The sequence below is a fragment of the Drosophila virilis genome, chromosome 3 (assembly GCF_030788295.1).
Source record: "Drosophila virilis strain 15010-1051.87 chromosome 3, Dvir_AGI_RSII-ME, whole genome shotgun sequence".
In the NCBI taxonomy this organism is placed as follows: Eukaryota; Metazoa; Arthropoda; class Insecta; order Diptera; family Drosophilidae; genus Drosophila; species Drosophila virilis.
The window spans coordinates 9168973-9196642 of NC_091545.1; the positions used below are offsets into that span (position 1 = coordinate 9168973).

A 27670-nucleotide genomic window follows, 5' to 3' on the forward strand; every position below is an offset into this window, starting at 1 on the left:
CACTTACCTTTGATATACATATTCACTATGAAATATTTGTCATCTAATTAAAAGATGGGGTAACACTTTTATGTACACACACTTAAAAAAAAAAAGAAAAAAAAACATCACTGAAAGAAAAAAAGAAAAGAAGATTAATTAAATTAAGCACATATACATACATTGGCAACCTATGCAAGCACAAAAAGAGTTAAAGGAGAACCCAAAATATTTGTATATATATATATATATGTGTGCATATATTTCTATGAGTATATGTAAATATGCACTTACCCCTGATATAATCTTCACTATGAATTGTCATCTGATTGAAAGATGGGAGAACACTTCTATAACTAAAAAAAAAAAACACATCACTGAAAGATAAAAAGAAAAAAAGCAGTGTTTAGTAAAATAGAAAAAAAAGACTGTAAAAGAGAGCAGAGTGTGAGCGGCGATATATATAATTAGATTGTCTCACTGATTTTGTCATTACATACATACACATACACATAAAAAGATCATCATCATCATACATACATGCAAACATACAAACATGCACACAAACATTCAAATAAAATGTCTCTAAATCTTGAAACTAATCTCTTTACCGGCACTTTCTCATTTTGTTTTCAACAACAACAGAACGGCTGAGCGCAGAACGCAGATCAAAAAAATGACGGACAAAGAGGCGGGAGAGAGCAGCAAAAGAGTTAACCAACAACAACAGCAAGCATGCAAGAGAGGCTTACCAACAACAGTTATTTAATGCAAATAAATGCGTAGCACGCGACAAATATTAAAACACTTTATATGTTCACAAGCCCACAACAACAACAAAAAAACACTTTCCCGGAAGGATAACACATTTATTAATATATTTTTATATATATATTAATAACTAAGTAGAACACAGCACTTGTTTAAACACAAATAATAATTAATGCGGAACGCACGAAAAAAACGCGTCCGTTTGCCTTAACGATGGGAGAAAAAGGAAAAAGAGATGGAGAGGCAATTTATAAAAATATCCCAAATACATTCGAATAAAAATTCCTTTATTAACGAAACCTCATATGCATACTTAGCTATAAGAAGAGAGGGAGACAATTTACCTTTATATTCGAAACTAATCTTTTCCCTGCCTATCTATCAGATTCGCCGCAATAGCAAGTTTTAATTACAGCAAAAATTCAACTCTATTTTTGCTTACCAACAATCCAATCAATGGGAATTTCAATTAAAACTAATTGAAAAGCGCATAAACTTTGTCTGGGCCAAGTAAACAAAACCAGTTCGCCAAGTCGAAGGAACTTTGATGGCCACGCTCAATATTGAAAGGGCAGCTCCTTAGCAGCCCTCTCACCCCCTCTCCAGCTACGCACCCCCCTCCCCACGTCAAGTGGAGGACAGTTCGTTTGGCAACGTTTTTAATTCGTTTACGTTTATTATTTATTCCGCGGCAGAGACAAAAAGCAAGAAAAGTCGTCGCATTTCTCCGTTTTCCTTTGTCCTGCCATCATTTTCCTAAATTGTTGTTGATATTTGTATTTGTCTTTGGGCATTTCTTTATATACCACATTTGCATATATACACTATATAGTATTTTATATAGACGTCGCTCAAAATTTTCATTTAAGCTCGCGTTGCTTACGGTTTTTTTTTTTTTGTTTTTTCGACGTCGACAGATTTGCATAACGAAGCAGCAACAACAAGTCGTGGGCGTGGGCATGTGCCTGCTGTCCTGCTGCTGCGCGCCAACTTTTAAGTTGGCTACGAAAAATTTATTTAGTTGCCATTTCCTTTGCCTTCAATTTGGCCAGCGATGCGTACGCGCCACGCCCACGTCGAGCTCTAATTAATTTCCCAATACTGTGGCAGCTGTCCACGACGCAGAGTTGTATTTGCATTTGGGCTCTTTAGGAACTAGCACAGCGCCAAGCCGCATTGCTAATGAGAGTGCCCTCAGACGAGTGAGTAAAACTTCCTTAACGTTCGTAAGAAATCTCTTCCACTTTCTTCATTTACTTATCTATCAGAATCGCAATTATGCAGGCTAAGAGCATGGTGAGAGTGTTATCTATTAAACAGATGAACAGTTACACAAGAGAGCAGCAAGACGCAGAGCAAAAAAGTACCAAGAGAGGCATGCTAAACAAAATGGACATATAATGGAGTTAAACTTAACTAATTCACAATATGTAACAGTTGTCCATGGCCCAGATTTGCATGTGGGACCTTTAAGAACTAGCACAGCGCCACGCCGCATTACTAATGAGAGGGCCCCCAACCAAAAAGAAGAAGATCGCTGTCCGAAAACTGATTGATGTGTGTCCGTCTAGAATGAGAGAGTGGGAGAGCGGGAGAGAGAGCGAACGTGCGGCGCCGCCTCACTCCAGTGCGCTAAGCCCCAGCAACCTTTCGAAACATAAAATCTTAATGGCTTTCAAATTGCGGCACATTAAGCGGCTGGTAATTGATATACAAACAAAGAGAGTGGGAGAGAGGGAGAGAGGATGGGGAAGAGAGAAGCTGTGAAGCACTGTCTACATGTGTAGCGACAAGCTGCGAGACGAGAGGCGACGAGACACCCAGTGAAACTCGTTGGCAAGTTAATTAAAATTTCAGAAACGTAAATTGAATTACCAACACAAATTGTAACCGAGTCGTCTGCACACCAAAAACTGCTCCAGTTACGCGTGAGAATTTCGAGCCCACTCTTCGCAGCTGTGCATAAAATTTCGAATACGAAAACGAAAAGGTGGTAAATTGAGGTGGGCTGAAGAGGGAAGGGAAGAGGCAGCCGGAACAGAAACATGGCGATTGAGCTGGCGATAGGGCTAGATGCGAGGGGTTAATTTTTTTTTTTTTTTTTAGATGGTCAGCGACACATTCCCAGGACGGCTGCTCAATTGCAGTCAATAATCATAAAATTTAATAAAGGTATTTGGCTTGACCGTTAACGCGCCCCCACTCCCCCTCCACCACCTAGTCTGACTGGGCAACGACTAGCGGCAACAGTGGGTTAATGTATGCAAAACGCATTCAAATTTTATGTATCGCCCGCAACGATCTCCTCCACACTTCTCTATCCAACTCGCAGCAACAACTACATAATTCGCTTGCCATTTGGCTGCCTACCTTTCATGTGAGCTCAGGTTCGACGGCTCTTCCTCTTGCTCCGCCAGTTGGTGGTGCTATATTGCACGCTCTATTGGGTTTTGGGCTACGCTCGTATCTGCGGCACTTAACGAACGGGGGCCTTCTGTGCATGTAAATTGCATAGTTTGAGACACTTTGGGTCAGCTAATGAGGGCGATTTAGAGGTCCGTTGTCTGGCATGAGAATGAGCCAAGAAAAAGCCAAGAACGAAAATAGAGCAACACCAGCGTGCGAGTTCAATGATTGGCGCAGAAGTAAAAAACAATTAAACTTAAATTAAATTAGTTCAAAGGCAACTAAGTATCTGCGTTTGAGGATGTGTTAGCTAGCCAGGTCTGCTGATAGCTTGATGACCTTGCTCGACTAGATAGATAGATAGAACCTGCTAGATTGCTGCCTGTGCTAACCCTTGAGATAGGTTTTAAGCCAGTTCTAGCTAACTTTTCAGCAGACGCATTTCTTATTGAAAGCTTGCGGACCCTCAGGACGCGTGTTTTGATAGCTTGCTAACTTAACTTTCTTCTAGATACTTAGCTTGCTAACTTTTTCATCTTTAAGCAGACATATTCGTTTGTATCCTATCTTCGGTATCTTTTAACTTACATAAATATGATGGTTTTCTAGCTCAAGATTTCTATAGATGAGTATCTTATCTTTTATATTTTAAATGAAATATCATGTAAGCCGATCCGGATGAACAAAAAGTATCTTTCAGATACATGTGTACAGCATATAAGAAACTTCAAGTGCACAATCTTTGAGCAAATGTGGCAAAGCTGCGAATCGAAGCACTAAAAAATCTCGCATATGTTTAAAGCAGCCGCCAGTTGCTCGGCTCGGAATTTACAGGCAATTGCACTTTATGAACCGCAAATCGCATCAATTATAAGATGAACTCGAGCTCGGAAAAGTTTTACAACTTGGCGAACAAGTCGACGCTTAAGATTTTGGCAATAAATCAAATTCGCTGCAAGCCATAAAAGCGCCATACATTAGCGCAACAAAAAAGGACGTGCCCAAAGGACCTCCAACCCCCTCTCAAGTGATCTGAGTCGTAAATCTGAAAATCACTTGTCGCGATTTCAGCTGCAACCTCAAGGATTCGCATTAAATTGTACGCATTATTAGAAGAAGAAGCCGCCAGCACAAAGGATAACAACGACAAATTAGGCACATTTGCGGTCCGTTTAGGACTGGGATGTCAGCCTGTCAAATATCCTTGAATTGTGGTTGCCATCGTTCAGGGCCAGAGGGGAGTTTTAGAGAGTTTAGCGCTCGTCGCATCATTCCACTTCATTGGCGGCTTTTGTAACATTTGTTTGTGACATTAATTTATACAATAATTGTGACAAGGACCAAGCCACATTTGGCCAAGGACCAAACAGGACACGAAAACCAGCCCGAGCCGCTCACTGCGTCCTTCCAGGCAGTTAGTTAATTTATAATAATATAAATATATATATAAGGTTTTATTTTTGAAATGCGCATCTCTCGCCGGAACATTGACCATTAGATTTGCGCTTGCACTTCGCCTGATGTCATTTTTTTAATGGAATTTTAATGTATTTGTTGTGCACACACACACACACACACACACACACTCATACTCTGCAGAGTTTTAAATTTATTCTAAATTATATTCATATAAATGTACAAAAAGTTGCACACGAGCTGCATTTACATGGCACACACACAAAAACACACACCTGTGTGTGTGCACATGAATATTGAAAATGTGTCTGTGTGTGTGTGTGTGTGTGTGTGTGTGTAGGCAGCCCGCCCCCAAGCCTAGGCTCTGCTTTGTCAGCTCAACTTTCATTACGAAACGCAACTCATATGACAAAGTTTTGCGGCTGAGTGACAAGCGGCCAGCCCCAAATACACACCCCTCCCTCTCCCGCCTCTCTCTCTCTCTCTCTCTCTAGCTGGCACAGACTGGTGTTAAAAGCCAGGGGTCTGCATATATTAATATCCCAAATGCGAATGTACAGGTAGCTGAGCGAAAGGAATAAGAATAAAAAAAAAAAAAAACACATTAAAATTTTCATGAAAAATGTCATCAACAAAAGTTTGAAATGCAAATAATTTCTGTTGCTTTTGTTGTTGTTGTTGCTGCTGTTGAGTGCTCTTCAGGCGGACAAAGAAATGCTCTGCGGCAGACACACATCAACACACACTCACACACACACACACACACTCGCACACACATGTGACATATCCATTTGATATGCTTAGCAGCTGCGTGAGAAATGGCATAAAAAAAAAGCGTAGCTCACATTTTGGGGCTACGTTTCTGTTTTTTTCTTTTTTTTCTTTGGCACACACATCACGAACACACATTAGAATGCATTTAGAAACGCATTTATCATCACATCGGGATTTGTATTTGGTATCAAAGGAAATCGCATTGCAAAACCCGAGCACAGACAGGCAGCCGGCAAAGCCGCGTCTGATCGATTATGATTGATGTGTGCGGCATAGAAAAGGAGCATAGATATGATATAAGTTGCGCAAATTGCAATTAAAATTTAAATACGTATGGCTACAGGCAAGGCGGGGCGTGGCCGAGCATGCGAGCGCTACGTGATGGAAATCAAAGCCGGGCTGGCCATACTTGAGCTCCGGTGTGCTGGTGCTCCATTGCAGGCACCGGCTTGGAGTGGTGCCTGCCTCTGCGTTTCATCCTTAGTCCGGGCGCTCCACTCACCAACCAGCACTTGGCTGCACTCAAGTGTCGCGACGACGCCATTAAAACATTCGCCACGCTCGCACTTGGAAACATGGACACAAAATCCGAAACCGAATCAGCAACAGAAACGGAAACAGAGCACACAATACACACACACACACACACACGCACATATATATGTACAAATACATATACATATAGCTGTACATGGCGACAAGAACAGTTATAAAAATGGCGTCTTAAGTCAGCCCCCAACTGTGCTGGCAAGTCATTAACTCAGCTCAAGAGCTTTTATCTCGCCACTTGAGCGCATCTTAGCCAGCCCGCACTCCAGTTACAACCCACCGCCCCTCCCACCACTCACTTAGCTGCCTCTGTCATTGGCAGTCGCCATTTTGTTGCTACTCGACTCCCGTTAATTTCGCTGGAGCAATTACACGCAACTGATAAGCGCACAAATTGCGCCAAGATTAAAAAGTAAGCAGAGCTAAGTTTTATAGCTCTCCCCAACTCGACCGACTGACTGGAGCCGGGCATAAAACTGAAATAATTTCACAGAAATTGTCTAGCTGCGAAATAATCAAAGATTTATCTAGAAATAAGAATGCAGCGGGAACTACTGAGACAGTTATACACTTGCTTTGCTGGAAAATGCGGAAAATATTCTGGCAGAAAGTAAATACTTTTCATAGCTAAAGCAAACAATCTATGCTTTAATCTTATTACTAAGAAAATCGTCTTTTTAGAGTTGATTTTCATATGTTTCAGCGATTTTGGAAATTCCACGTGCGAAAGTAGTATATGAATATCATTTCATACTTTTCGCAAAATCCACTGCTTTGGGAGAAAATGGAGAATATAAGTTTTATGGCTGAAATTTCCAGTTTCATCCGAGCGACTGCAAACTAATTCTAAAAGCTCTACATAAGAATTTAATGAATGCGTCTTTCAGCGACATTAGCAATTCCACCCGAAAATGTGAAAAATAGGCGAAAAACGTATGCATGAAATTTTATTGTTCTCACAAAAGCCACTTTTACTAGTCCACACTCTAAACATGCCCAAGATGAACTTCTTTGGGTGTACTTAAGTTGATTTGCTTTTTAATTTCCCACAAAATTGATTGCTGAGTTGTCAGGAATTATGCGAGCATTTTATGAGCACTATAAAATTGGCAAAGCGACATATGTAAGCAAGCATTTGGCTCAGATATCTGAGCACTAAGGAAATGGTGGATAAATCTATTAACTAATTAATGAAGCGAGGACATAAAATCAAACTGCGCACACGCAGCAATCAATTTATTTGCCGGAGGCGAAGGCGTCATCGGACAAGCGTGTCAATTATTTTAATGAGTCCGGCCAGGGGCTGGTGCGAGACCTGATGGTCACTGTCCGTTGGCCACATTATGATGCACCCCTCGAGCAGCGGTCAAACAATTGACAGTTTATCAGCTGGCCGTAGGGTGGGGGGCATGCCCAATGAGGCGTTTAGGTGCGTATTTGATAGCTCTGAACGGAAAGTCAACCCCTCGAGCCGAACTGTTCGCGATGCAATTTTAAACAATTTGAACAATTTGTTAAGCAATTTGCGGCTGACGCTTCGCACACGACAAACAACAACAATAAATTAGTTCGATTTTGTTGCCTAGGGTGACACACCCACGCCTCTGGTCCGGACAAAAGGGGCTAGGGGGGCACAATTAAAATGAGTTGACATCGTGTTAACACTAATGAGCTGCGCTCTCATACAGCTGCGGCATCGCATATGTGCGCAATTTAGATGCGATTTAAATGGCAATTGGCCATTTATCAAGTTTTAATTACTCATTAAAACTGTTAGGGTACAAAATATACGAGCCGGGAGTGCCCGACTAGCAGATATTCTACTCTACATGATATGGCCTCCAAATTTGTGTATATACCTAGGCACAAGGATGAACCTTATAAAATGACTCTGTTTTAGTTTTGTGAGAAATGTGAGAGAGTTGGCCCAGAAGTTTAATTTGTCAAGTGAACAAACAAACCAAGTTTGGAGGATCTAGCTCTGAGAAACTTCCCTGCCTTAACTTCAACTTCTTATGAAAATGGGAAGAGATATCGAAGGAAATAATTAACTTAAGCATGGGTTATGGGAGAATATATAGCAGCTCTTGTACTTCTTTTGCTCGAGCAAACAGACGAACTTGATCTTGTTGATTAGTTCGTCGATCTGATCTGAAGAAAGCTGCCTGCCGCTTGTTACATAAATGCTCACACAACTAATACACTCAATTGCAATTAATGCAGTGCATTAAACGTGAAGCCTTGGCCAACTTGGACTTTGCATATAAATTAAATTGCTTGCCAAACGTTGCAACAATGCAAATTTCGTAGTGCAAACTTTAAAGTTTGGCCACAGTTGAGACTCGCGACTGAAGACCACAAACTGAGCCCACACTTTATCTTTGGCTGTGGCAATTTTAGTGGCTGACATGCCACAGGAATTAATGCAGTTCTTGGTTGATTTGCATAATCGCTGTCAGCTCAACTCTCGAACAAAACCCAAATCCACAAATGCAAAGCCCAGAAACACGCGCCGGGTAGGGGCATTCATGCAATTGACACACATCATTTCACGCACTGACGCCTTTCAATAAACCAAATTTATCACAAGCCCGCAATCTAGCTGAGGAGCTGAGCTGGGCCGAACGGTAGCGGAGCGAGAGTCAACAATTTAAAATCCTTGAGCATATTGAGGCCAGGACACAGGCGCCCCCCCTGCACCAAAAAAACAGATACAAGTGTAAACAGTCAAGCGTTTTGTCAGCCACGCAGTGACATCATCATCATCAGCCATTCCGGCCCAAGGACCTTGTCAGGCATATCTGCATATCAAAAAACCCAACAGCACGCTAAATAAAAACGAACCTTACCCCAATTTCGTGTCGCGCGCTCTGCAAAAGGGTTGCTGATTAGAGCCCGTTCAGGGTTTGTGAACCATGAATGAATGGCTCGGTTTGCGGTTTATGATGCCATCGCGCCAAGGTGCGACGCACAAAAACCCACCCACCCAGTCAAATGCCAGACCCAACTGCAATCCGTTGTGAAATTATCTACACTAATTCCAGGAGCCAGCCACACACACACACACACTCACGCACACAGTTATTTGTAAATCACGACGCGTTCTGTTGATGTTTTTAATTAATTTTCAACGAAGCCTGACAGCTCTTTGGCAGACCAAGTGGATTTGGGTTTGGGATACGGTTCCCATCTTTTTATCTTGTTTTTTTTTTTTTTTTTTTGATATGATAAACATGTTGAGGTGTTGATTTCTGATCCGCATTAATTTGTCAATCGCAAGTCGTGCGTTTCCTGTTGCTCGAGAGAGAGAGAGAGAGAGAGGCAGAACGAATCGTAAATTGTGTTTTTCTCATGAGCTTGAGTTCAAGATGAGAGCAGCTGAGTTAAAAGTGAAATCAGCTTATTAGAAGTGTTTTTAAATTAAATCAATCTTTTTGAGGTTCGTTCTGTTGTTCAGAATTTCAATTCAAGCTAGTTCTTCGAAGAACAGCCGAGCCAAAACCCAAAAAAAAAAAACATATCTACAAAATTCACATTAAACTAAACTTTGAGGAACTGCTTCCTCTTATACCTAACGAGGCTGGCAAAACTTAATGAAACTCTTAATATAACAATTAGCGGAATTTGCTTTATTTTCTTGTCTAATGAGTTTACTTTCCAAGTACTTTCATATTATTTTTCAATAAAAACACTCTGCATCTAACTGTTGCGTATATACCCAATCTCTAAGTAAATTCTGTTAACTATCGACAGCTAGTCAAAGCTCAAGATTAAAATTATATTTTATAACAAAATTCGAGAATTTGTGAATTGTACTTAAGCCAGAGTAGTTCAAATTTAGATTTACTAAGAAGTTTTATAGAATTTTCTAAGGCCTTAGTTTCCATTTCTTATCCCACGCGCATTTTCCCTTACAAACCAAAGCCTAGCTAGTTATATTTTCAGTTATATGAACAGATTTTCTGTCAATAATCATTGCACTAAGAATTCTTTAGAGTTTACTATAGCAAACATCATCATAGCTGGAAGTCGCGGACTGACTGAAAACGATTTATTAATAAGGCCAGCGAAAGACAGCCGCTGGCTGAGGAAGAGTAGGCTCAATCAACATTGCATTGATTCATAAGCCTCATTACGACACCCAAGCACAGGCAGTTGATATGCTGACCAGGGCGTCTGTTCCTGCACCCGAGGCTGGCCATACCCGAGATGTTTTCATCATGAGTACGTCTGCAGCTCCGCGAGTAACGATTGCCGGTACATGGCATTGTTGGTTTTTTTTTATTTTTCATTTATATTTTTTCTGTTTTTTTTTTTTTTTTCTTTTTGCTCCACTGGACTGCCTGCCATTCTGCACATTCACAAAATTGATTTCATTCACAACATGCCACGTTTGCCTCATTAAATCATCACTCAGAAGCTATCAATGTTCGATTTGCCAGTGGCCATTGGCCAACATATGCTTCCAGCTGCCGGCACTGCAGCTTGGTTGATATTCATGTAAAAATCGCGCAGAAAAATGCAAGTTGTGGCTGATGGTGGGAGCAGCAGTGCGAGGGCAGCGGGGGGTAGCACTCCAGTTGAGCCGAAGCGAAGCAAATTAATTATGAATCAGAGAACAATGTAATTACATGAAATCCGATCGATGAACATGGGGCCAGTGGCACAAAAGGCACTAAAAACGCGCAGCCAGAAAATGCAATTGACATTTTTACAACGTTGTAGTTACAAAGGAACGCCAACCATGCATCGCATTGTGGCCAAGAACAGCAGGGAAAGTTGCTTGAAAAACATGACAAATATCTGTGACAATCGACTGATTGTTGTTGGGTGCTCCAGCTACCAGCTGCCAGTTGCCGTTTGCTAGCGCCCAGCTCCTAGCTAGCAGCTACCAGCGCCCAGCTGCAGCCATGCCAAGTGGATCGATCCATGTAACCCGTTTGCGCACGCGTGAATGCCGCTGAGCCAGCGGGAATTGTTTAATGGCGCTAAACGGCCTGTTGTGCCAGCGGATGCGGTCCACTCCAAAAGTGCTCCCCGGCCTGACTGCTGTGCTAATAGTTAGAGATAAATATCGCAGCGGGTTGGCGCTCAGCCTTAAGGCAACCAGCCGACGGACAACGCCTACTTCACTCCGACAACATGTGCCACAAGGCAACATTTTCCAAAGGGTTTTCCGATGCCGCCAAAAAAAAATGACTACACAGCAGCTCCGCCTTTTTCGCATTAGTTAAAGCAAAAAAAAAAAGGTAAAAAGAAAAAAGGAAAGCCCGAAAAATGTTTAAATTCTAAAAAGGGTTGTGCGAATGTAGGGAAAATGTTTTCAGTGAACCTTAAAACATATTTAAAGCAAGCTGCTACATTTTTGTTTATGAAACAAAATAAAAATTGTAACAAAAAGGAATCTGGTTCGAAACCCATTAAAAGATGTTCCATAGCTTGCCACAATATCCTCTACTTATAATAATAATAATTAATAATATAATATTATTAGTAATGATAATAAAAATAATAATGATAATGATACTTATCATTATAACAATCGTAAAAATAATAATATTTAAATAAATAACAATAATATTATAATAAATATTTTTTTTATTTTGTTATTCTTGGAAATTCCCTTATATAATTTTTATCATGTTTTAACAATATATTAGATATTATTATTTAAAGTTCTCACATATTCGTTTATTCTATATTCATTCCTAATGCTTTCGTTCTTCCTCTTCAAACCAGATTCTTAAAGCGAATATCTATATAAAACATTTTTTATTATTTCTTTGCGTTGGCAACTGCGCATGGAAAGTTTTTGCATTGGAGCTCCTCCTATTTTCAACGCGCGAATGGCGAAGCGCACACTACACGCACACCAATGCAGACAGACAACTGAAAGCTGCCACACACACACACACACACACAGAGTAGGAGCGCTCACATACGGCAGCCGCCGCAGCTTCGACTATTTTCGTAGCATACTTTTAGGTGGTGGCCGCATCTTCGGAGCCTCCCATGTACGAATGGCTCGTTATATACGCGCAGCTGGTGTAGATTATGTAGATGGACTATGTATATATATATATATATATATATACATATTTATTTACCCGACTGTCACTGCAGCGACACGCCCCCTGGCCACCGCATGCCGCCCACCTGCTACACGTATATTTCAATTTGTCTGCAGCTTGGAAAATTGCTTTTTTGTGCATTTTGTCAAATGAATTTTCCGCATCTCTCACTGGACTTATTTGGAATTTGTTTGCTGCGTCTCTTTCGTTGATTTATACGCATTATGTTTTCTTTATTCCTAGTTCTTTTTCCATTTTACTTTTTTTTTCTGCAGCTCTTCTTCTGCTGTTGGCACTAAAATTCTTATCTCGTCGTCAACTAATTTTGTGATTGCATGCTGCGAGCGGGCCAAAAGATAGAAACGCTCTGAATTTAAATTGGATTTTTGCGCACATTAAAATGCATTTACATGGTGTTAGTTATGAATGCATATGAGAAAATACCCAAGCGATTCCAGGCAGCCAGCCAGGCACTCAGGCACTCAGGCAGTCAGGCAGGCCCTTAAAGAGACCAGAGACCGGACCTGTGCCCAGAACTACACTAAATGTTTACGTTTCCTGAAGCGTCAGCAAACATTTAGCAATGTTTCCACAATTCGGAAACAATTGCTGGCATACCAAGAGTGAATGGAGCCATAAAAAGAGGCCCTGGCTAGGTCAGCTGACGTGACGACCGGCCGCAAAATGTACAAATACAACAAAATAAAAAATAAAAATAAAAACAAAATGTAACGAAATACTCGTTATGTGGCCATAACACAGAACATGGCTAATTCTTGCATGACAATTTCACATTCATAACCCTTTTGTTCGCGTTGTCCGGCTGCCACTCTTCCGACCCATAATTATGCCCAGGCAACAGCTATCAATGGGCATATCGACTTTTTTAGGCTGTTTGTAACAGCAGAATTCCCTGAACATTTAAACACGAGCTTGTCAATGAAATAGGTGCTATATAAAACGATTGACAATATTATAAATTTTACTAAAAATGAGTGACTATTAACAAAAACAATTTCTAATTTAAATTTAAGAAGAGCATCATCAAAGAATGCGACTGAATGCTCAGCTTCTTCAGACTTTACAGACTTTTTATCTTCTTATATTAGAAAATATGCTGAGAATACGCTTTAGCATCTTAACCTAGCTGCACAATAAGGGGATTAACATACCTAATATTAATTTTTAGATCTTATAAAAGCTCTACAGCCTTATATTCTGTTAGAAGTAATAACCATAAGCCTAACCTAGTCTTTCGCTTGACAAAGATCGGAAGGTACAAATCGTTTCCAGCGTTTATTAAAAAATAAAAGAGACTTTACAAGGCATCTGTAAGTCGAGCCGAGCCTACTAGATCATTTGAAAATATTTATTTTTTTTTATATTTATTTTACGGCATTTTTTTGTGAGCCGCGATTTGCGATTGTACATTTCAAGCGCTCTGTTAATTGTTAATTTTTATGGTCTGGCAATTGCAACAATAAAAACAACAGCAACAATAGCAGCGACAACAATCAGATGAGACAGACAACGAGCTAGAGAAAATGAAGAAATTAAAGTGCCTCGAAAATTGTTGGCTAGCAAAGCGAAGAAGAAGCAGTAGAAGCGGAAGTCGAAGCGCCTATAAAAACAATTTAGCGAGCAATAAAAATAACGAAAATAGCATCAAATTGAATTTTCAAGATGCGTGCAACGTTTTATTGATAGCCAGATAGAGATACTTAGGCACACACACATATAGTGGGCATGTGTGTGTGTGTGTGTGTGTGTGTGGAAACTGGGTCCTGGCGCACACCCACAACTTGGAAAACATCAAAGCCCAAACCGAGTTGCCATTAAAGGCGATTTTTTCGTTTAATACTCAGCAACCCTTTCACGCACTTACGCTGGCAAAAGCAAATATTGAGCATGGGCTGCGGGGGGGGCGGACGAAGCAGAGGGTTTCAATTTTAAAGTAAATATTTGCCTCCAGGGTGCTTTTGATATTTATTAGCTCTTGGCTAGTGTGAACAGTAGCAGCTCATTGGCACCGGTCAGTGGTTGGACATTAGAGCCTGGCCGAAAGCAATTTCCACGCCAGGCACTAATGGCCTGGCCCATAAATTGGGGATTCTATTTTTATTTTATTTTTTTTTTTTTGTGCTAAGTGCTGCGCCGGTTGAGCGCCTGTCAATTGGCTACTTTGCAGCAAATGCAAACAAATTACAATTATGCCGGAGTCGTAGATGTCCGCAATCTCGACCCACTCCGCCTGACCAGGCATAGACAGCTGACAAATGATATCAGAGCTGGGCGACATTAAGCGATTAACTCGTTGAGGCTGCTCTGGTGGGGGAGGGAGGGGCAGAGCTCTTGGGCAACTTAACATATTGTTAACGTGGGCAAACGGCATGTCTTAAGGGGCTTTCGATGTCCTTGCCTGATGATGCGTTGACTGTTTCACAGTTTGACTGTTTGACTGTTTGGCTCTGCGACTGGCCAATGACATGCAAATGTATGCAGATCTGCGCTTTTGTCATGTCAACGCAGGCAAATCGAGAGGTAACCCAAAAAATGTTCTAACCAACTCAACTTGTCTGGCCGGGTTTGCTGCGATTTTTGGGCTCTGCTCTCGTATTTTTTTTTTTCGTTCTTTGTATAAATTGTACTCCTTTTTGGATATTTGCTTAAATCTGCGCGCATGTTTTGTGTGGTAAATAAAAAATGCAAAATAAATGCGTAAATCTCTAACCGAGAGCAAGAAAGATTGGGCGCGGGGGCACCTGGTAAATGTGTCTGCAAAGTTTTTGCAGGTGCCATGTCTTTTGTGTGTCTGGCCGATTTCAGTTTCAATGCAGACGAGCACAACAACAACTACAACAACAACAACGTTGACAACAACGAACTGAGACAGTTCATCAACTTGACTTGTGATTTCCGGTTTTTTTTCTTTCTCATTCGCCTTTTTTTCTCTGTTCCTCGTTACTTACTTTAAAAGCGGATTAGGCGAAGACAACGCCCACGGTGGCATGGCACAGGAAAAGGCTTAACGTGCATGTCTGATAGTTGACTTGGGTATGCAAAGCCCATCAGCCAAAGAACTCAAGCGAAATGCCAAGGCAGACGCAAGTAAGCTATGTGAGAAGCGCATAGAAAGGTGCAATGGCATGTGCAGTGGAATGAAAAGCTGCGTTAACAGTGAAATTAATAAAAATAAATGAAATGATAAATGAATGAAATTCTTAAGCTAAAAAGCATAATCATGTTGTGTATATAATTCAAGAGAGAGAGAGAGAGAGAGAGACTAAAGTTCTTTTTCTTAATCTATAGTATATATATTATTGCCAAAACTTCATGAGAATTATTGCTGGTCTTAATTTGAAGTTATATTAAAGACATGTAGAGAATAAATAAGTTATCTAGAAAACGGATGGAACACTCCAAACACAGCCTTTGATCTCTATATTTGGTAGCTTAACGTTCGGATTTTTTTCTTGCTGGCAAATGGAAATTTTAAAAAAGAATCTAAAAAAAAGGTGAAGCACTCTTGTGCCAAGCTCAACAGCTGGCGAAGCTTGTTTGGAATTCTCACATCCAGTAGCGATGCTTAGAAGCCGCCAACTCCCACTCTCACTCCCAACTTCCAATTGGAAACCTGAATCTAAAGGTGTGTGCGCCGCACAAGCCACCACTCCGGGCTACAGTATGTGGCAGCCACATTCGCGTTGCGATGCGGCGCTGCAGCAAAAACAAATTTTCGAGCGTAGAAAAAATAAAGCGAAAATGTTTTAACGCTTCGCCGCATAATGTCAACAAACAAATCGCTTCATTTAACAAATAATAGCTGCCAGCAGCGACGCCAAAAAGCAAACAACAACAACAGGAGCAACAACAATGCCAGTAAAAACAATTTACAGCACAAAGAATTCTCAACTGAAAAAATAATCGCTTATTGAACACGTCGCCGATGCTGAGACACACGGCCAGTTGCCACGCCCACAAGCATAACGAGTGGCACTTGTTGAAGACGCCCGTGTCTGAAGATTATACTCACACGAGCGTTGCATATTTGGCAATTAGAAATGGATGCCATAACAGGTGTGTGCGGCCCATTAATTATGCCACAACCTTACCCCTAAACCACCCCCCCCCCTTTCCACAACATGCGTGCCGCCCAGCCAGGCCGTAATTGCCGCTAAAGGGGGCGTGCATCGGGCGCAGGCATGAACGCATGAACATTTTGCTGCAACTACGACTAGAACATGGCCTTAATTAACGACCAGGCGGCTTACAATAGGCGAACTGTAATTATCAAGATAATAACCACAATACATTTATGAGGAATGGCCACAAAGCACGCAGTTACACACACACACACACACACGCAGACACACACTAGAGAGCACCTATGCATCCATGGGCGGGGGGCAGCTAAAATGGCCTTGCTTAAGCAATTATAAAATTATTCTGGTAGATGAAAAACACCGACTACAAATCCGAAAAGCAAGTAATTCATAAATCTGTTTTAACTAAAGAACTAAAATCCAAATTTGAATTAAATGATTGTAGAATTTCCTCATTGAAAGCTGTGCTTGTGGCTAGTGTGATTAGAAATATTAAATAGTCAGGCAGAAAATGTCTAATATAATAATGAGAAGAATAAAATTAAATAGTGAGTAAATCAAATCAAATATATAATAAGAAAATGCAATTTCTCTTAAGTTTCAATTAATTAAAAAACGACAAAGGTTAATGTACGAAAACACAGAGGCCGCAGTCATCACGCTGGCATGGCGAGCAGTCCCCACTGTGACTGATAAAAAAGCGCCCCAATTGGCTCACATATTCAATGAGCTATAAAGGTGAATAGTAAAAACCCAGCGATAACATTGCCTAATAAACTAACATAGGCGATGGGCCACAGGCAGTCCATAAGTAGTAGTCCGATCGAGAGGTATGCATCTAAAACTTCTGCTGCTTTGCACCTGTCTCAGCCTGGTCCAAGGGGGGCAGCAGCTGCGCTATGACAACTACAAGCTGTACAAAGTTCAAATCGAGGATGTTCAACAGTCTCAGCTGCTCAATGAAAATGAGAAAGCCCTAAAGGTAGGCCAAGTCAATCGAGAAGTTTCCTCCATATAACTCGCTCTTCTCCTCAGCTCAGCAGCTGGCGTGAGGCGCGTCATCCGGGCGACTACTCGGATTTTATGTTGCCGCCCCAAAGCCAGGACGCGTTTGAGGATCTGCTCAACCGGCACAACCTCAGCTATAGCATCAAGATTGACAACGTGCAGCGCCTGATCGATGCACAGCGTCCGAGACAACGCACCAGCCAAATGGAGTGGACGCAGTACCACACGCTGGACGAGATCTACGCCTGGCTGGATGTGATCGAGGCGCGCTATCCTCAAATTGTCACACCCTTCACGATTGGCAACTCCTATGAGGGTCGTCCAATTCGAGGCATCAAGATCTCTTACAAGCCCGGCAACAGCGCTGTCTTTATAGAATCCAATATACACGCACGCGAATGGATTACCTCGGCCACAATCACGTATTTCATAGATGAGTTACTCGTGCCTCGTAATCCGGCTGTGAGGGACATAGCACAGAATGTGGACTGGTACATCATACCCGTGCTGAATGTGGACGGATTTTTCCATTCACATGAAGTGGTCAGTAGCAATAAATAGCTTGGTGGCGATATATTCTAATGGTTGTGAATATACGCCTAGATTAGATTGTATCCAAATAACATAGGTGCCGACCAGATTACGAGCTAGTCTTATCAAGCTCTTTGTAATTTTAAGCAGTCAAGAATTGCTACCAATCAATTTATTATTTGTTTATTGTTTTCCCTTTAGGAACGTCTGTGGCGCAAGTCGCGTTTACCCTCGGACCCTACGGGCGAGTGCATTGGCACAGATTTGAATCGAAACTTTGACTATCGTTGGATGAGTGAGTACAATCGAATATCTCTCTATCTTTCTTAGCTTTTGGGTGTAATATTCATATTAATTGAGTAATTTAATTATTATTAGTGATTGGCGCCTCGGATGATCCTTGCTCCGAAACGTATGCAGGTCCTTCTGCTGAATCTGATCCGGAAATAAATCAATTGACTAGTTACATAAACAACTCCATACCGGAAGGTACCATTAAAATCTATATATCCCTGCATTCGTATGGACAGTATGTCCTGTCGCCTTGGGGTCACACCGCTGACGAGTTTCCCGAACATTATCCCCAGATGATGGCTGTTGCTAAAGGATTCGCGGATGCCTTGGTCCGACGCTATGGCACGGTATTTACTTATGGATCCAGTGCCACAACTCTCTGTAAGTTCTATATAAAACTTATATCTGGAAGTACTCTCTATCTCTACCTCGACTATTTTAGATGCCGTATCTGGTTCTGGTAAGGAATGGGCCTATGGTGTGAAGAACATCACCATACCGTATACCATAGAGCTACGCGATAAAGGTGAGCTGGGTTTCCTACTGCCGCCCGAGGATATAATACCTGTGGCACGTGAGGTCACGGAGGGATTTGTGGGCATGATAGCGGCTGCCCGAGAAGTTGACGTCCTGTAAGCTGCTTAGCACTCAATAAAGGAACACTCGGAAAACAAGACGCCTATAATCTAAGCCTCCATGATCCACAGTCAACCTCTCTGAAACCCTTTTCTAACTGTCTACGCCTTTCTCGGCGATTTTCATAGCCTTAAGACTTTAAATGAGGCATTTGTCTGTTACGTTAGAGACAGAGTAAGTTTGGACGCAAACAATGCCAAAAGTACTTGGCCATATTTCAAACTTATGGCCCAAAACCTTGACATGTTCCCTCCAGTTGCCTCCTGTAAGTTCGCTGCACTTCACATGTGAGAAAAGCTGTCCGAAATGTTCAAGCAAGCAAATTGAACTTGAGGTAAACATGCAACTTCCTTCCTAGCGGGGTTTTCCTTAGCTTATCCTTGGGCTCCCGGCCGCAACGAGGATACATTTCTCGCATGGCATGCAAAGCTGCCATTTTGCGGAGTCGTGCAGCGGTTTGGACATTTTAGGGCTAATTAAATCCAAAACATGTGACTGCGAAAAAAAAAAATAGGCGAATGCTAAACACTTTCCGGCATTGACATTTCTGCCAGTTGACTGCAAATATTGCGCATACGCCACGTCCTCCAGCCAGCCGGCCAGTTAAGTAGCCCGCCGGAGAGTCCAGATTTATGTTATGTCAATGGCTTTTCGTTCTTTTTTTTTTGTCCACAATTAACCAAATGTATTGGCGCAAAAAATGCACGCCAGGAAGCGGCTGTCCGTGATATTTATGACATTTTAAAGGCTGGCATCCGGCTAACAAGGCGAGTCCTTGTCTTAAAGCTGCCTGCCCGAGTATCCTGGCCAATTAAAAATGCGACGCTGGCTTATCGTACGCGCAACCAGGAGTTTTCTTTGGTTAAAAGTTTTACACAATTTTCCACGCCCCTCCCCCCCACTGTGCAAAGGTGTTGAAAGTTGGGCGCAACTTTGCGCCAGAGGCCCCTTGAATACCACGAACCGGGCTTTAATCCGGCTTGCTAGCTTTATTGCGCTGATAAGGAATTAATGTGCATGAATTTATTGGTGCGAGTCGCTGCCTGCTGGCAATTAGCAAGCTAATCAAATAAGCCCCAGCTAATTGTTGTTAGCTGTTGCCACTTGCCAGCTGCGAATGTCGAGAATCGAGTTTCACCGGCTCAGTAGAGTCTCGACCCATCCAGCGCCAAAATCTTCAGTCCGTAGCAGAGTGTCATGGCCATTTCGAGTATGGCATACATCTGCATGCTATACACGAGTATAATCTTGACTAGAGCTCTGATAAAGTTCGCCGCATTCAGGACGGAGAGGCTCCTCATCTGGAGAAACATGTGAAGCAGGCCATTCCCAAATCCGTAGAGGCAGTGCATTATGTAGGGTATCATAAATAACCAGTTGCAATTATAGCGCACCAGAACACGGCCCCGCAACACCTGGTGACTAGGCAGGCAGAGGGCCAGCACTGCGGGCACGGTATAGAAACTCGCCTGAATCAGAGCCGGCCATGTGTTTAGTATACGCACTCCCAGCATTTGCTGTTTCGATTCGGTATAGAAGTACAGCTGCGGGTGCAACAGCATGCCCCAGCAGCTGAGAACCAACACCAGATACATTTGATAGAGCTTCATTTTAAATCAGCAAAACGATTGGCAAAGGCATAATTTTTTATAATACGCCCAGCTTTTTAGTTGACTTTCTGATGTTTTTATCAAAGTTCTGGGATTGTTAAGCTATAGAAACTCATAACTGATAACGAAAAGCTTATAAGTAAGCGATAATATATCGCTTGGCTCAAGAAATCGATAAGGTATCCGTTGCGGCAAGAACCATCATATTGACAAGACAGCGTTGGAGAAATTAATCGACTTAATATTGATTTAAACAAGTAATCTACAAGATGGCAAATTAAGCAAGTGATCGATTTGTCGTTGGTTTCATCAACTAATCGATAACATATCGATTGGAGCATGCAATCAAAAAGATAGCGCATAGAAAAAATAATCGACAAGATATCGGTTAGAATAAGTAATTCATACAATATCGCTTGAAAAACAAATCGATAAAATATTAAATGGAACAATTGGGCGAGTGATCGATAGGATTCATATTTAAGTTATATGAAGACGGGCTGACATTGAGCTAATATTTAATACGCTGAGCTTTAGTGTTGTTTTTTCTTGTATGTATATCAAAGTGCGTCAGTTTTAAATTATAAGGGCAAATAAATCAATTTTTGGCTGATAAACAGCTGCCTGCAAGCACTTGTGAACTTATCTCATTATCTGATACACGAGCTTTTACACCAAATAGTAATAGATAAGATCTTAGACGATGGTAAAATCTTGTAGCTATGCGAGGCTTTTAATGAATAGATATGAGGCCGTGCGCCTGTGAGCTTCATTTTCCTTAACTGCCTTATAAGTCCCTTTGATGCGTTTCTCCTGGTCACATCTAGAAACCTCACACCCTCCGCAGCGGCGTAATAAAAAACACACGTTGGCACACCTCATGCGGTGACAACGGCAAGGGAAACTATATACAGCCCCAGCTCTGTTTGTCTAAGACCCGCGCAAAATATGACCAAGCGCCGAAAGTCCTTTAAGCACTCACCACAGGACAGCACCGGGGACATAAAAAGGCCTAAACAGAATTTCGCACTAATGCCAGCGACAAGTCAAACTGAAGGCTGGAATCTCCGCCAGCAAGCGCTGAATTTATGTGCTCCGGGGCGGTAACTTCATTATGCAGTGACCTACAATGAAATGGGCTGCCGTTGCACACAATTTATGTGCAAAGTTGAGAGACAGCCTAAGTACCGGGGGCTTGGCCAGACAACTTCAAGTTCCACTAGCTCTATGCTGACAAGGCAGCCAGTTGAAAGAATCAAAGTTTCAACTAAGATAAAAAAATAAAATAAAACCAAAACCTCAATTGCCTTGGATATTGGAGAGCCATACAAGCCCAGCGATAACATTGCCTAATCAACTAACATAGGCGATGGCTGGGCCACAGGCAGTCCATAAGTAGTAGTCCGATCGAGAGGTATGCATCTAAAAGTTCTGCTGCTATTCGCTTGCCTTAGCCTGGCCAAGGGAGTAAAGCAGCTGCGCTATGACAACTACAAGTTGTACAAAGTTCAAATCGAGAATGTGCAACAGTCTCAGCTGCTCAATGAAAATGAGAAAACTCTCAAGGTAGCCCAAGTTAATTGAGAAGTCTCCTCCATATAACACACTCTTCTCCTCAGCTCAGCAGCTGGCGTGAGGCGCGTCATCCGGGCGACTACTCGGACTTTATGTTGCCGCCCCAAAGCCAGGACGCTTTTGAGGACCTGCTCAACCGGCACAACCTCAGCTACAGCATCAAGATTGACAACGTGCAGCGCCTGATCGAGACAACGCACCAGCCAAATGGAGTGGACGGAGTACCACACGCTAGACGAGATCTACGCCTGGCTGGATGTGATCGAGACGCATTATCCTCACATTGTCACACCCTTCACGATTGGCAACTCCTATGAGGGTCGTCCAATTCGAGGCATCAAGATCTCCTACAAACCCGGCAATAGCGCCGTCTTCATCGAGTCCAATATACATGGCAACGAGTGGATTACCTCGGCCACCATCACGTATTTCATAGATGAGCTGCTCGTGCCTGGTAAGCCAGTTGTTAGGGACAGTCGGAATGTGAACTGGTACATAATACCCCTGTGGACTGTGGACGGTTTTACGTACTCCCATGACGTGGTGAGTGCCGAAAAGAAATCACTTGCTGGCGATATATACTAAAGATTAGAATATATCTGGAGCATAAAAATTGCCAAAAACTGTACTAGACCTCATTAAGCAAGTACAACTTCTTTGTTAGGAGCCATTGAATTATTTATTGACATTTGATTTAAGGAACGTCTGTGGCGCATATCGCGATTTCCCTCGGATCCTGCGGGCGAGTGCATTGCCACAGATTTAAATCGAAATTTCAACTATCGCTGGATGGGTTAGTCTGAATGTCTACATACTTATTAGGAAGTATCTAATAAGACATCCTACATTTCATATAAGAATCGGCTTTCATTTCCTTCGATACAACTCTTTCCAGTGGCTGGCGCTTCAGATGATCCTTGCTCTAACTATTTTGCGGGTCCCTGTGCTGAGTCCGATCCGGAGATAAATCAGCTGACCCGTTACATAAACAACTCGATACCGGAAGATACCATTAAAATCTATATATCCCTGCATTCGTATAGCCAACTTGTGCTTTCACCTTGGGGTCACAATGCGGAGGAGTTTCCCGAACATTATGACCGTACACCAAAGAGCTGCGGGATAGAGGCAAATACGGATTTCTGCTGCCGCCGGAGTATATAATACCCGTGGCACGTGAAGTGACCAAAGGATTTGTGGGCATGATAACGGCTGTCCGGGGAATAGATGTCTTGTAAGCGCCTTAGCACTCAATAAAGAAACCCCCCAAACGGGCAACAGCCCCCCCATTCGCAAGCCCGTGCCAGCGACGGCGCCACTGTGCTCAGAGCTTTTGGGCTCCGCCCCAAAAACGAACGGCACGCCGAAGCTTCCAATCAGCGACGACGATGCGGATAACTGAAACGAATGCTGCCGAGCTCTGGCCTTGATAAGGAAGAGCAGCAGCAGCAGCAGCAGCTAACAGCTAACAGCTAACGGTTCGGTTGCATTTTCTTTTTTATTTGCCACACTGCCTGCTTTTCCGTTTTGTTTTGCCATTTTCATTGCTTTTCTTTTTTTTTTTGCGCCAAGTGTGAAAGGCGCCGTTGGCCGCCAAGTCTCCGCCTATTTTCAACGCGCGCGCAGCATCCTGCTGGATGGCAACTCGGTGGCATGCATGCGGCCTGGCTACACATAACTGGGTATAGCCTTATGAGAGGGGGTGTGTGGGTGGGCAGCGGAAGGGGAGTGGGGGGCTGCGTGGCTCCTACTCGTATGCGCGTCAGCAAACAAAAATAAACGCAGCGAATGGGAAGCGACCAACGAAATGCTTCAGCTGCCACAACATGGCGTCTATCCGGGCTTATGTGCTTGGCCCACATACACACACACACACACACAGCTACATATATCTTTATGTATATGTATATAACATGGTCGTATAACGGGCATGTCTATTATTATTATTGTTGCCTTGCACTTATTTTTTTCAATTTGTCTAATGAAATTGCTTTTTCCACTTGCACGCTGCAGAAAACAGCCAAAAAAAAAAAAAGGAGGAGGATGGAAAAAAAAGCAACAGAAATCTTGGAAAATTTCGAGAAAATATCACGTTGACACTTTTCGCCATTGCGTTGGCTGCATGTAGCATAAGATGTACATACATGTGTGTGCGTGTGTGTGTGTGTGTGTGTGTGTGTGTGTGTGTGCTTGCCTTTTTTACTCACTGCTCATTCTGCATATAAATTGAAATTTACGAGGCTCGCTTTTCTTCTTGTTGCTGCTGCTGCTGCTGCTGCTGTTGTCAGTTGCACCTTTATGACAATTTTCCTTGCTGCCACTTTTCTATTTTACTGTTTTATTTTTTATTTTTTCTCAACATTTCTGTTGAATGTGTTGTGCATATTGCGGTGATGAATTTTTCTCTTTGAGTTATGCAAGCGCCCAGCTGCGGGCGGGTGCGGAGCCCAGGGCCAGCCAGCAATATAAACTTACTTAGCCAAATTGCCGTAGTGCAAATGATGGATACGAAAATTTGCCTAATAAAAGTTTCCAACGTATTCAGCTATGGCTTGGATTAGTCCAAATGCATCATAAGACAAAACATCTTGAAAGCTTTTTTATACCTTCAAAACAAATAAAGTATCAAATAATCAAATCTTACGTAGAGAGCAATGCAAATAACTTTGCCAAATGCTAGATCCCTATATACTATTCTGGAAGACTTAAAAGATTTGCTTAAAAAATAGTTTCGATATGAAATCTTCTTGATTGTTTAGAAACAGAACAAGTTATTGGTATCGAATATCAGAAACAAGGGACCTATGATAGAAGGACTTATGTTCACAGACTTAAGTCTCTAGTTCTTATAGATTTAAAAATTCACGCGGCCAAGCATCACAAGACCAAATTTTTGAAATTTAACACAATTTAGACAAGTACATAACATTTTTACTTGGAAATCAAGTGAAAAGAAATTGAACCCAATGAATGACTAAAATGTTGTAGAAGCTGGGAAGAAGTGAGTCATGGCAAGATCAGTCATAGCTAGATGGATTGTCGCCATATCACTGATTGTATATTTATAAACAATTAAAGTAACTCATTTTAGCACTCACTGCACGACTGCGGGATATAGAAAGCATTTGACATTGTTGGACAGCTGTATTGATTCATTAGAAGTACGTTTCGATCCGGTTGGCGTTCAATTATGAATCGAGTTCGGGAAGGCGGCCAATCCAATTTGATAATTCAATTCTGCAATCAATGCTGATGACAGCCAATCAAAAATCAAATCAAATGCGCTGACTTTACACATGGCCAAGCCCCAAAGCCGAAATCGCTTTAATTGCTGCCAAGGCAATAAACCTCAACGGCAATTGACGCTTGACACTTGAGCGCTGAGAACCAAGCGAAGCGGACAACAGCTGGCTAAGGCACCATCCGCCAGCCTGGAGACTGTGCCTCCAGCGAAAGTATGACGACGACGATGAGGATGACGACGACAAAGCTGGGCTTCGATATTCCCAGCGCGCGTCATGAAGCTGCGGCGTCTGCGCCATTTTTGGATGCAATTGCAATGAGAATGACCAGATCGAGAGAAAGAGTCTTAGGCAAGAGCATAGTGCACCATTTCGTGCCGAACCGAGATCCAAGAGGAGCTGACGGAGCTGACGGAGCTTATGGTACGCCTACCAAGAGTTATGACAGGCCACAGAGCTGTGCCTCCTTAAAAGGCAAAAGGTGCGTCCGTTTATGGACTGACGGCGACGATGGCGTGTTGACAATGATGTGGATGATTGGTGTTTTCTGTTGTTTCGTAAGAAGCAGCAGCAAGGGTAACCGTTCCCGACAACCCAACCCCATCCCCATCCCACTTCCCCTGCCCATCCCGGGCGACAACTCAGTTGCCCAACTGGTCCCGTTCACGTTTCCTGTGAATCGGCAGAAAGCAGCACAGATCAGCAGGCCTCGGGAGTAGAGAGTCGCGTATCGAGGCAAATGCGCGTCGTCGCCGCGTTGCCTTATATGAACCGAGGAGACATTCGTCTAGACAGGCTGGAAAAAATCACAGCAGAATCATTCAGCAATGCCAAGTTTGGATGCAGCTACTCAATGATTGCCATGAATGAAACCCACCAAGCGGCCAGCGAGCAATTAGTATGCGCCGATTGTGATCACTCGGAAGTAATGCTAATTTTTTTTTTTTCCTTCTCTCTTACCAGCTAGCCCTAACTCCCAGCCCAGCGCCTTTCACTTGCTCAGCAGCTACTGGGCTAGTTTTTTCCCCCTCTCTCTCTCTCTAAGTTGCCCAAAAATGGTCTGATGCAGCGGCCCAGGAGATGTCATTAACATTAGAGAGCAGGTGAATGAATGCAACTGACAGGCGACAGCTGAGCTGCTGAGCAGCTCCATTATGCAGGCGGAGGCAGCTTGTCTATGCCATTAAGGGCGTTAACAGGGAGCATTAGAGACCTGGACGCAACACCTGACGCAGCGCCGACAACAGCAACAACAACAACAACAACAACAGCAAGGAGGTCAACTTCAGACAAAGGCATGCAAATGCGATTTTCCCGCAGCCCGAACTGAAGTAAGAAAAACAACTTTTACGCTAAGCAGATGAACAACATTTGCATACAAGCCCAGTCTGTGCCCAGCCTGGCAACAGTTTCTTTTTTTTTCTTCTTTTGGTAGCGAAATCAAAAGCTTTTTAAAGGATATTTCATATAATTTCACGCTTAAGAGACAAGCAGCGTCCGGACAAGTTGTTTGCTTGGCGGCCAAGGAAATTGGAAAAAAAAAACCGGAAAAAGCTGGCCGTAAACACTTGAGACCGCGACCCCCAAAACAGTCAAGAGCAGCCGTTGCTTTACCCACGTGCCAAGCTGCTTAGGAAAAAATGCGACAGACCTCGAGTTCGTCCTACGTCCTTACATTTGATTGGCGCAGCCCGTTGTTGTTGCTGCGAAATAATTTGCATGCGCCTTTTAAATCAATTATTGTTAAATATTTATTTCTTTGCCAGTCCATTTTAGAGGGGTTCGCCTGTAGCCTCGGCCATATTATCCTAACATAAATTACATGATTGATTTCATTCGAGCGCAACAATAGAACTGTGCCACATAGGAGTAAAAGCAGGAGCAGGAGCAGGAGAACAGGACACAGAGCTCAGAGCACACAATGCGTAAGCAGAAGAGAAAACAATGGGGGCAAAAAGTAAACAAAATGCAAATACGCTTCTTTCTTGGGCTCTGACATTGGCTTTGGCTTTGGCTTTCGTTCGTTCGCGTTCGTTCTCCTTGGCCCCAGCTTTGGCTTAGGGCCTTGATTAAAAAGCTTCTGAATTAGCATATCATTTAGTGCAATATCTATAAATACTTAGAAGCACACGACCGATAAGCTGGGGCGCGGTCTGAGAATATGATATAACAATGTGCCATGCATAGGAATATGTTGACTCTCAATGTATCTGTCAAGCGTGAGAGTGGAGCAGTCTTAATATAAAACATGTTCCTGATTGACTGAGTAATTGACTAATTAGCAACCAATCCGCAACTCAAATCGCAGAAGAATATAAGGTCGAAATGCTGACTGTAGTTATATCCCTTATGTGATGTGCGCGCAGAGTTTAAGACAATTTCACTTTCAACTGTGAAAAATAGGTGAAAAACTAACAAATGTTTGCTTACCATCCTAACGATTTTGAAATCGTCATCAGATACTGCGAAAAGTTTGAATCTTCCGAAGAATGCCGGTCAAAGGATATCACAGCGAATTCTATATTCTTCATCAAGCGACATTTAAAAGCTCTGCAATAAAAAGAATAAAAGAGGAATAAATTAACAATAATCGTTGATTGTAGTTTTTTTCATCCAATACTCAGCAAAATAATTTTTAAATATGTAAACGCTCACATAGATTGAAATTTCGGTCGGAAATGATGTCTAAAATGTGCGTACAAAAC

General features: G+C 42.4%; 2 protein-coding genes, 1 long non-coding RNA gene and 1 pseudogene across 3 annotated transcripts; 2 read left to right on the forward strand and 2 right to left on the reverse strand.

Annotated features, from left to right (window-relative positions):
* Positions 1-16: 16 nt before the first annotated feature.
* Positions 17-27498, reverse strand: LOC138911146 (uncharacterized). The gene is made up of 3 exons (XR_011416512.1): positions 27396-27498; positions 274-356; positions 17-110 (listed from the first exon to the last, which is right to left on the reverse strand). It is a non-coding gene; the product is annotated as an uncharacterized lncRNA (long non-coding RNA).
* Positions 16880-18576, forward strand: LOC6623748 (zinc carboxypeptidase). Its single transcript, XM_002046814.4, has 5 exons — positions 16880-17051; positions 17105-17620; positions 17810-17903; positions 17987-18283; positions 18345-18576. The coding sequence occupies exons 1-5, from the start codon at positions 16902-16904 to the stop codon at positions 18536-18538; spliced, it is 1251 nt and encodes a 416-aa protein (XP_002046850.1). The 5' UTR covers positions 16880-16901; the 3' UTR covers positions 18539-18576.
* On the reverse strand, positions 19489-20237 carry LOC116650661 (uncharacterized). The gene has a single exon (XM_032434976.2). It carries the CDS (start codon positions 20146-20148, stop codon positions 19681-19683), a length of 468 nt encoding a protein of 155 aa, XP_032290867.1. The 5' UTR covers positions 20149-20237; the 3' UTR covers positions 19489-19680.
* On the forward strand, positions 21565-22961 carry LOC6624027 (zinc carboxypeptidase-like; annotated as a pseudogene).
* Positions 27499-27670: the final 172 nt, after the last annotated feature.

Coding starts and splice junctions, on each gene's coding strand:
- LOC116650661 (XM_032434976.2), bottom strand. CDS start 20,148: ATGAAGCTCTATCAAATGTATCTGGTGTTGGTTCTCAGCTGCTGGGGC.
- LOC6623748 (XM_002046814.4), top strand. CDS start 16,902: ATGCATCTAAAACTTCTGCTGCTTTGCACCTGTCTCAGCCTGGTCCAA. Junction 17,052..17,104: donor AAAATGAGAAAGCCCTAAAG/GTAGGCCAAGTC, acceptor TCTTCTCCTCAG/CTCAGCAGCTGGCGTGAGGC. Junction 18,284..18,344: donor ATCCAGTGCCACAACTCTCT/GTAAGTTCTATA, acceptor CGACTATTTTAG/ATGCCGTATCTGGTTCTGGT.